Genomic DNA, 11557 nt, shown 5'->3' on the forward strand with positions numbered 1-11557 from the left:
TATCATTTTCTTTTTTCTCTGGGATAAGGCCTAGTCCTCCCATGTATATATATTTTTTTCTATTTCTAATAATACATATGAGCTAATAGATAGAGGAAGGGGATAGGTGGGGGTGCCAACATAGTTGGGATGTCCACTTATAACTTGATATCTAGACACTCTTAATTTATCTAAAAAAAAAAACTTTTAGTCCTTGCTTTTTAAGCAACACATGTGTATTTTTTATATTTTTGACTGAGTTTTTTGAATTGTAGTTCCATTTGTATTTGCTTCATTATAAAGCTAAAACTATTGGAAAAAAAAATGTGTTTTGTCAAACCTTTATGTTTTAAAATATATTTTGATTATAACAAAGTATTTTGGACTATAAGTCAAAATTTTACACACTCTGATCATAAAAACTACTGAGAAGAAGTGATCTTCAAGCTTTGAAGAACAATTAATGAACAAAGCAAATATTTTGACTCTGAAGGAATGATAAGTCATGAAGATCTAGACTCAAACCTTTACTCTCAATTAATCTTTACTTTAATTGCTATTTACTTTCAAAAGTTCAAAACCCTTTCAGACAAACAAAGCGAATGCAAAGTTTTTTTTTAATTTTAATTTACTTTTATAGCATCAATTGCTAACCGAAACTAGTAGTTTTGGCACGATCTTTGTGGATACGAACTCATTCCACTTTGGAGTGTGAATTATTACTCGAAGACAAACTAGTCTACTTCCCAGACTACAGTCACTTGCCTTACAAGCTAACTGCATAATGAAGTTTGTTAGGCAGTTACAAACTGTTTGAATTTGTTGTAATAGTTAGTTAGATAGTTAGTTTCACCCTTTAGCATATAACATTGATCATAGTGATTTTAATCATTCAAGTTGCATGAATAAGAATTTTCTCATTTGCTTCAACCTTTCTCTGCACCTAATTTGTCTCTTCTCTGCAACTGCTGCATCTTGCAGCTAGCATCCATGGCATACACCATGCACAATGCTCATTGAATTCAAAACAAGATTTACCCTCTCGCATCTTTCAAGAACTTTTTTTTTTTTTTTAAATTATCCAAGCAATCATCAAAGATTGTACCATAATCAGAGAATTTCTTCATAAATCTTTCCATTATTTCTTCTAAGAAGTCAGAGAATTTTATACAATTTTTTAAGCAATAAATTGATGGAAAGAATGTAATCATTTTATTCAATGATCCGTCTTTAATTTTTTTAAAACAATTAAGTCTAATTCAAAAAATTAAATTTATTAGGAGTGCCTTAGAACATTTTCACATAAACAAATATTTGTGAGGAATTATTAGAGCGCTTGATTATTTGTATCACTTAGTCCCATATACAAATTATGGCTGACTTTCTTCTTATTCAGATTAAACGATAATCCATAATGAAAAAACATTTATTCAAATTTAAATAATCTAAATATAAAAAAATTAGCCGCTATAAAAGTTTTGGTGGATTTCAATCTTTACGATGATTGTAAATGTTTTTACACCTATAATAAAGGAACAAGAGAAAAAAGAGTTGGGAGATTGTTGAGTCTTGTGATTGGCTACATTTTGCAAAAGCAAACTCTAGCCAGATGCTCGACAAGATGCTGTAGCATTATCGTACAGCATTGTCTGCTCTGTTTTTGCGCATAATTTTTATATTAAATCACAGACAAGATTTGTCTCAATTATATCTGCAAGCTTATGCGCCAAGCCAAAACAAGCCTTGTTCTCCAAGTTTTCCTGAAGGCGGTTTGAGTATTATTATTTAAATCAAAAATATAACTTGTTATAGTTTTTGCTTGACAAACAAACTTGGTTATATTTTTGAAAATAATATAGGGCTGGCCGCAATTCTTACAACTGTGTTTGTCTGAAGACCTAGCTTGCACATCAAGACAATTGAAAACTATATATATGTGAAGCCTCAAGTCTATACAACTCGTGAGTTCTAAACCGTGTTTACAAAAAGTGTGAGTTTTTAGGGTTTAGAGTTTTGTGTTAATTGTGAGCCTTTCTTGTGTCACTTTGATACAAGTTTAGGACTGTGTCTAGATTGTTAATTGTAAACTACTCCTAAGCTTTGAAGCACAGAGTTAGTGTGTGTGTGTGTGTTTCACTCGATAGCCTTTAAGCGAGAGTGGAATCTAGTTTCTTAGGAGGTTGTCTCCACCTTGATCGTTATTAAGTTGACAGCAGCACAATACGTGTTGTTAGAGGGAATTTGGGACGAATTCTTATTATCTAGGAGGTTCCTAGGTAGGAATGCACAGGTAGTGTCTAGGCGAGAAGTCAAGTACCGGGTGTTGGTCGAGGGCTTTGAACTAGAGCTATTATAGTGGATTCATTCCTGGATTAGTATTCCCTAGAGTAGATGACGTTGCACTGAACTGGGTTAACAAACGATCTGTGTTATTTATTATTCTGCTATTTATCGCTTTATTATATTCAACGCCTATCTTGCTGCAGCACATGCTGTAGCATCTTGTGTAGCATTGTGTTCACTGCGTACCAGATTTCAAGAGGAGTTCTGGTGATAACTTGAGTCAAGACAGACCACTGGACCTAAAGGAAGACAAAAATGGTTCAGAGCTAGCTCATGCTAATTAGAGTCAAGACTTGAGTTCCGTACAATTAAGATTGCGTAGAGTCGCATATGCATCCAAAACTCCACGTATGCTGTGAAAGAAGACAAAAGCACTACCGGACGAAGCTAAGACAGCTGATAGATTTCCCATGTGCAGATTGTACTGTTTGTTGTTATCTCAAGGGAATATGCCTCATTCTTTTGGGCTGTCTTATTCTAAGTGGTTAGGGCCCATGATCCAAGATTGATCTCTATATAAAGGAGTCAATAACCCTAAGTGTGAGATGCAATGAGAAGGAAGTGCTAGCTTGGAAGCAGAATACCTAAGTTTCGTGGAGAGCTACTTGAGCCGCCGCCGCAACTCTGATGCAGTTCCGGTAACTAGAGGCGCGGCGCTGCTGACTTGGAGATTGAGACATCATCTCTAGGTGGTCGTATTTGTAGGTTTGCATTTCTATTCTCATCTGATGTGTAGATCTATTCCTCTTGTTATTTGTGTTGTAAAGCTCACCATGAGCTAAACCTCTTGATATTGGAATTATGTGAAGTTCAATGAAAGTTTAAAGTCATTTATGTGATTTGTTGTGTGTTGTTATGCTATTTTGGTTCATTTGTTATTTTGTTATATATTTGATTCTAAGCTTGATCAACTTAGGATTAGATACAAGTTTATTATTATGAGACATCTAATAGTAAATGGATTGAATGAACTAATATGGTTAAATAGAGGATGGACACATACTTCTTACTCTAGTGCTTAAACATAAGCCTTGAGGCCATAGTGAGTTAAAACAAGCAAGATCTTTTCTGAACTGAAATGAATTAAGCGTGACCTAGACATAGGACCCACCTCATCCGTCATTTTATTATATAACGTTGTAGACATACACCACAAGAAAGCTTGTTCACAATAGTCTTGACAACACTTATCACACACAGGCATTGAATCGTAGTTAAAATGATCACTGATTCCAACAATTTCCAACTCTTGTCATAAAAACCTATTTTCATTATTGTTATTTATATTTCTTTGTTATAAAAACCCCAAAATGATATTTTGTTACCTTTATGCTCATAAGTTAAGAATTGACTGAATAAGAATTGAAACTAAGTTCCACTCGCAATCCCTGTGCGACGATACTCTATCTTATTACCTTTCTGCAATTGACTGTGTATACTTTCACAAGTCTCACATCAAAGAGCTGACCAATTACAATGACATTCAATACAAAAGAGTTGCAAGAAATAGATTTTCCCTATTTTTACCCTTTTCCCAAATCTCTTCCTGTGACCAAGAGATTTCAATAATAAGTGATTACAAGGTGTTAGAATCACTTCCCCAACCCTAGAATATACCCAAAGGAACCCCCTTTGACCCTAGATTGATGTTGGATGAAGAACCCTAGCCAAACCCTTTGTTTCTCCCTCTTGTCAGCTGCTGCAAAATGAACAGCATATATATAACGCAAAATTTCGCACGGCGCGCCAGAATTTCATCTGGTGCGTGAAGACAGAGGCTGCTCGAAACTGACCAAATTTCACCTGGTGCGAAAACTATGCGAAATCTGTGCGTGAAAAGATGATTCATGTCTTCCTCGTTTCCGTTTCAAAGGCAATTTCCAACAATCTCCTCCTTGTCTTTAAAACGATGGTGATGCCAACATCCCATCAACCACTGTGCTGATCCACAAGATTACACCACTCCTCTTCGGCCCCCGGAGTCAACCTCTCCGTACTCCCGAAAATTGCTTGCCTCCAATTTCCCTTGGATTTATAGGACAATCCTACAAGCTACACCGTACCCTCTTCAAACCCCGGATTATAGCTTTCTGTACTCTTGAAGATTTTCTTGCCTCCAACCAACCATGAAATTTTAGGTGGTTCCACAAACCGTGACATCAAACTCTCCTTGCATCCAACTACCTTCTGCAGTCCTACAAGTTACCAAGTTTGTTCGTCACCAACTTCTAATTGCCTTCCTGAAGATCTTCCTGTTGAGGCAAACTCCTAATTTGATATTTTAAAGATAACAAACATCTTAATTATATTTTAAGTGAATTCTGATCTTATTGTGATCTAACAAGTGCTCTTGAGTGATTAATATAGACAGGAACTAAAGATCATTCATTATATATCACTCTACTTGAAATTGTTGAAAACTGCAAGTTTATAAGTCTTCAGTCTGCACTTTTTCTCACGTGAAAAACTATATCTCAACAATAAGCACTTATTTCATCACATCAGAACAAGTGACAAAGAAGCACTTTTACAAGGACTTTATTGAAGAGAATCTCTATAGGATATAAGTCATTTAAGGCAAGGATTAAATAATAGCAAAAGAAAGTTTTGTATTTGGTCATGTTTAAGGAATAAACATGAACATGTCTTGGCAATTTATTTCTTAAGCTCACATGCTCTTGATCAGTGTATTTATATTGCACTTTCTTCTATCTTATGATACGGAATTTATATGATTTCTCCACTTATTTCTAGTGTTTTCAATGAGTTTCCTAAGTTTAGGATAGTTTTTCTTTTATTTTGTTTTCACACTTATTTCATAAATAAACAGCAGTTTGACCTCTTCTCACTCTTCAGGCCATAACTGGAGCTACGAGTATTGGATTGAGGCTTACGAGCATGCGTTGCAAAGCTAAGACAAAGAGATACAACTTTGATGTTGGAGCGAAATTCAAATTCCGAATTTTACATCGTGCCACGATGGGTTACATCGTACCACGATGAGAATGGAAAAAATCTGCACAGAATCTGCAAATCTTGAGGACCAAGCAGTTAGCCCATAGCGCCACGATCAATCCAACGCACCACGATGCTGCTTAGAAATTAAGTCGAAAAAGCCTATAAATAGAGCCTTAGTCTCTCTTATTTGATTCATTCCAGTTTCTGAGAAACACTCGTAGCCTCTAGTATTCTATGACTTGCTAAACCACTAGGGTTGATCTGTTGTAAGGGGATTTCTCCAAGACCTTGAGGTTATTAATATTATTCAGTTTTATTTAATTCTTTTCAATTTTGTTCTTGTTCTTGTTTGCTTAATTCAAGTTTCATATACATGAAGATTAGTTTTGATTGATTTATATTTCTTAAGGTAATCGTGTTTAACTTAGCTTATTCGTTAATTCACGTGTTCTTAACCGTTTGCTTAATTTGGTATACCGTTTGCTTAATTCGGTATCTAACAAAAGGAATATAATTCATATAGAATCGAATACGCTTGTTAATCGTTTCTATAATCAGAAGAGAATTAAATCCGCTTAGGGACTGATAATATAATGATCGATGATAAGTCTGAAATCTCCGAGCAGTAGATTAATCTGTTTCTCACAACTGTTTCTAAATCAACTTACTTTCTTCGTTTCTAATCATTGAAACCAAACCTAAACCCCCTTTTTTACAATTCTTACTTGATTATAATATTGATAAACTGATTTTAAGAGTCCTTGTGAGACGACCAAGGTTAACTTACCTTGTACTACATTTTACAAAATTCAATTATTTTTGACCGCATACGACAGTGATCAAATTGGCGCCGTTGTCGGGGACTCTGTGTCGATTTCAATCAATATTATTTTCGTAAATTAATATTTTTGTGTTTTGGTCCTGTGTTCTTGCATTCTTGCACCTACGGGAATTCTGGCTAGGAAAAGCTTGGTACTTAAGTGATCCTCGATCCACCTCCCTTACCTGGGAACCCTGTAGTTGCTATTAGCTAGACAATTTGACCCTTACACACAAAAAAAAAAAATCAAATTTTCAAAAAAATCTAAAAAATAAAAAAAGGGCAGTTTCTGAAATTTGTTTCCGAATTAAGTTCCCATTGTGCTGCCTCATCGAAAAAAATAAATAAATCAGAATCTCCTATTTTTAGAATAGGAGACGCCACCTCAAAAATCTTAAATTCGTTGTTTTTCTATTTTAGTTTAATTTATTACTATTTTCGTAATTTCAAAAAAATCCAAAAAAATTTGACAAATCTTTATTTGATTTTATTAGATTTTTAGTCATATTTTTATATTTTTCTAATCTCGTCTCGATTGAATTTCCATTTTCGGTTGAATTTCTTCTTCTGATTCTAATTTAAACAATTACACCATGGCTGACCAAAAGACTTTAAGAGAGCTTGCAGCACCTGACATTAATTATAATTCACTTTGTATTAAATACCCTAATGTTGCTGTAGCTTTCGAATTAAAGTCCGGCCTAATACACCTGTTGCCCAAGTTTAGCGGTCTTTCCGGTGAAGACCCCCATTGGCATCTGAAGGAATTTTAGGTCGTGTGATCTACACCCTTGAGACCTGAAGGAATCACCGAAGACCATATAAAGCTAAGAGCCTTCCCTTTCTCACTCCAAGGAGCTGCAAAGGACTGGTTATACTACCTTCAGCCAAACACTGTTGCAAGCTGGACTGATCTGAAAAAGCTTTTCCTAGAGAAATACTTCCCTGCTTCTAGGGCCGCATCCATAAGAAAGGAGATATGCGGCATCAGACAATGTGACAACGAGTCACTTTCTGAATACTGGGAACGATTCAAACAATTAGTGTCCAGCTGCCCCCAACACCAGATCTCTGAGCAACTACTTATCCAGTACTTCTACGAAGGACTGTTACTCATGGATAGGAATATCTTAGATGCTGCTAGGTATTACAATCTTCTTTACAAAAATAATACTATTGTATTTAATTTAGTAAAACCATGTTTATAGAAATTATTGAATCAAATATTGTACTCTTTAAATATACAAAACAACCTAAATAAGTAGACTTTATATACACGTAAAACCCTTTTTTCCCATGTCGCAATCAGAGAGGAGCTTCACCAACACTTGAACAGCTAAAAACGCATAACCTGTGGGTCTGGTCCCAAACCACTAGGATTAAGAAAAGGCATACATATCAATAGGTTTTGGTATGCGTTGTAAGACTAAGTATTAATTCATAGTAGTGAGTTTCTCTTCCTGGATTGGTATCCCCTAGAGTAGGTGTGGTTTGCATTGAACTGGGTTAACAATTACTTGTGTCGTTATTATTTTTAGTATTTTACTTCAATATAATTAAATTGATCCTGCGATCAAGTTGTCAAACTAATTGTCTGAGAAATCTGGCAATCTACACAGTTGTCCTAGACATCGTGTATGACATCTGTCCTGCCGAGAACAGGATTTCAAATTTTTTCAAATTTCTTCTTAGATGTCAGAGATTTTATACCAATTTTTTAAGCAATAAATTGATGGAAAGAATGTAAGCATTTTATTCAATGATCCGTCTTTAATTTTTTTTAAATAATTAAGTCTAATTCAAAAAATTCAAATTTATTAGGAATGCTTTAGAATATTTTCACATAAACAAAATCGATCAATATAATGGGTTATCAGGTCTACAATTATATATCTAATTTTATTTTTAAAATACTTGTATCACTTAGTCCCCTATACAAATTATGGCTGACTTTCTTCGTAATCATATTAAACGACAACCCATAATGGAAAAACATTTATTCAAATTAAAATAATCTAAATATAAAAATTATATAATTTTTTTAAAATTAGCCACTATAAATTTTTTGGTGGATTTCATTCTTTACGATGATTGTAATTGTTTTTACACCTATAATATAGGAACAAGTGAAAAAAGAGTTTTCACTAAAAATATATATTTAAAATTAATTATAATACTCATTATTACGACATAATTAAAAATTACAAAAAACTAATCATGTTTGCACTAAAACGTCAGAAACAATTACACATACGTTCAATCGTATCTTTTGTCAATTTTTTAACAAAATATCACAATGTGAGAGAATAATAATGAGATAAAATTATTTTATTATTTGTGAAATCAAATTTCATTACAACGTCAGTACCTTACCAATTCTACATAGAATTTCTCATATCAACTTTTTTCCTAAAACCATTGATTTACAGATGTAACATTTTTATTTGTTTTTGCAAGATTTCAAGCATGAATTCACGATATCATTAACACCACCGGCATCTGCGAAAAAGACATTTATTGTAAGAAGCAAAATTAAATAAGGCAATCATTATTTATAAGATTATTCTTATAAAAATCTAAGAGACAAAAGTATAAGTATATGTACCAGTGTTGATGTTAAAGGTCTTGGACATCGAACAATTAGTTGCACAATCATAAGTAACTTTTGACAATACTTTATGACATTTCAATAATGTACATGCAGCAACACAACCTGCATATAATGGAATTCTTGTTTTGAAGCGTTTACATTTAAAAGCACATTTGGCAAGACAAGCGATTCGACCAGTTGGTGAACTAGGTTGTGATGGAGGTGGAGGAGAATTATCAGCGTGTGCCATAACTAACATTATCATCACACATATTGAAACAATCTTTTTCTTCTCACACATTTTCATAATTCTTCGATGTTAATTTTGATATTATATGCTAAATTTGATTTGATAATAAAAATTGAATAAAACAACCTCAATTTATAAGCATGGACATAAATGTACATTTATATATAATAAATATAATGGACTTAACAAAATTGATTTTGTAACAAATTTGTGAAACAAATGAAGAAGAGTATAATCTAAACAAGGTTAATAAATAATACATCCATAAACCGATGTTTTTATAGTTTCTTAGTAAAGAAAAAATAGTTTCTTTCTAAAAGGTTGATAGAAATCATGCCCAACCCTTTAACATGTAATTCAAAACCTATATATTCGGTGATTTTTTTTTTTTTAATGGTGGCTCAGTTATATTTTTTAATATGTCTTTCATTACAATAAGGATATTTTATTTATGTTCGATACAAATATGACTTTTTTTTTTATGTTATTGATTTTATTTACTATTTAGATAAGGATAATTCTTTTTGAAACTTTTTACATTTTTTTATTAAGAGTTCGTTTTTAACATTTGTGGTTGGGCTTCCAAATTTTCGGGGCCAATCCTGATACTTATAAAAAGATGGAAAGCGCCCTGTTAGAGATTTCTCTTGAAGAAACACGAAATCAAGAAGCACAAAAAAGTTTAACGGATGTCGACATGAGTTTCCTAGTGTCTCTAATTATATGTTTATTGCCTACTAGGATGATCTACTAATTGATAATGTAGAACAAATTGAGAAAGAGAAGATTGTCTCGTAAAAGGATATGGTTCTACAACGCTAATGAATGGACCATGATAAATTTATGATCATTATCCTAATTGAAATGATAGCAATGTGTGTAACACCCAAACCCATTATTGTAGTGATTCTACCTTTATTAACTCTTTTTCAGAAATACCCAACGGAAAAATTGAAAGTTATTTATAAACATTGGTTCGAGGTATTACAATCTTCTTTACAAAAATAATACTATTGTATTTAATTTAGTAAAACCATGTTTATAGAAATTATTGAATCAAATATTGTACTCTTTAAATATACAAAACAACCTAAATAAGTAGACTTTATATACACGTAAAACCCTTTTTTCCCATGTCGCAATCAGAGAGGAGCTTCACCAACACTTGAACAGCTAAAAACGCATAACCTGTGGGTCTGGTCCCAAACCACTAGGATTAAGAAAAGGCATACATATCAATAGGTTTTGGTATGCGTTGTAAGACTAAGTATTAATTCATAGTAGTGAGTTTCTCTTCCTGGATTGGTATCCCCTAGAGTAGGTGTGGTTTGCATTGAACTGGGTTAACAATTACTTGTGTCGTTATTATTTTTAGTATTTTACTTCAATATAATTAAATTGATCCTGCGATCAAGTTGTCAAACTAATTGTCTGAGAAATCTGGCAATCTACACAGTTGTCCTAGATGTAACACCCAAACCCGTTAATTAATTAACTCTGCCTTTATAAAATCTTTTTCGAAAATACGCAGCGGAAAATTGAAAATCTGATTTATAAAGCGCTGGTTTGAATACTACAAGCTTCATTCAAAGATAATACTAATACAATTAATTAGTAAAATGTTTGAATAAACAACACAAATCTTCGCATCGACACGATGCGTCATTAGTTATACAAAACGGATACTTTTCAAATGAAAGCTTAAGACCAACAGAGTATACTAAGAGGACTACATGCATATACATATAAAAACCCCTTTTTCCCGTGTCTCAATCAGAGCAGAGCTTCACCATTGCACTCGGACGAGGCTAACACATAACCTGTCAACCTGGACCCCCAAAGGTCCAGCAATTAACACAAAGCAGAGAGTTAGAAAACATAAACATAAATATAAGTGTGAGTAGTATACTACACACTTCACACGCTATCATACATTTCTAACTCACGCACATACATCGTCAAATACGACTACCAATTAATCATTCATTTACAAACACACCAATCATATAGTTTCACGTCTTCTCGGACACTACCAAAGTGTTCATTTTATAGTCATGACGGACTCTACACTTGTTCATTTTATAGTCATGACGGACTCTACTCACATACCAAGTCATGGCAACAATCACAGTATTAAACAATTAGTAAATACCAAAGCTTAACACATACGGAAAACACATTACAATCCAATCAGATAATGTCACATAACAATTATCAAATACATGTGCATTTACCCTAATGCATCTAATGCCAATTATCCAATGTCATGTCATCCCTAGACACGACTAATGCATGTGGTACCAATTTTACATTGTTCAGATTTCAGTCATGACGGACTGTTCAGTTTTCAGTCATGTACGGACTGTTCAGATTATAGTCATGTACGGACTGTTCAGATTATAGTCATGTACGGACTGTTCAGATTATAGTCATGTACGGACTCTACATCAGCAGTTTTACATCATGCAGGATAAGCGTCTCGCCAATGGTGGACCAAACCAGTTTTACATCATGTTGGATGTTGCTATTCACCCCATTTAAGATGAACCCAGTTTTACATCTTGTTGGATGCGTCGGAACTTACCGAACCACCTTATCTCCCTTGGATAAGCTCAAT

General features: G+C 33.6%; 1 protein-coding gene across 1 annotated transcript; it reads right to left on the reverse strand.

Annotated features, from left to right (window-relative positions):
* Positions 1-8468: 8468 nt before the first annotated feature.
* On the reverse strand, positions 8469-9015 carry LOC123883949. The gene is made up of 2 exons (XM_045932923.1): positions 8706-9015; positions 8469-8599 (listed from the first exon to the last, which is right to left on the reverse strand). The coding sequence occupies exons 1-2, from the start codon at positions 8995-8997 to the stop codon at positions 8541-8543; spliced, it is 351 nt and encodes a 116-aa protein (XP_045788879.1). The 5' UTR covers positions 8998-9015; the 3' UTR covers positions 8469-8540.
* Positions 9016-11557: the final 2542 nt, after the last annotated feature.

The sequence above is a fragment of the Trifolium pratense genome, linkage group LG5 (genome assembly GCF_020283565.1).
Source record: "Trifolium pratense cultivar HEN17-A07 linkage group LG5, ARS_RC_1.1, whole genome shotgun sequence".
NCBI classification, from domain to species: Eukaryota; Viridiplantae; Streptophyta; class Magnoliopsida; order Fabales; family Fabaceae; genus Trifolium; species Trifolium pratense.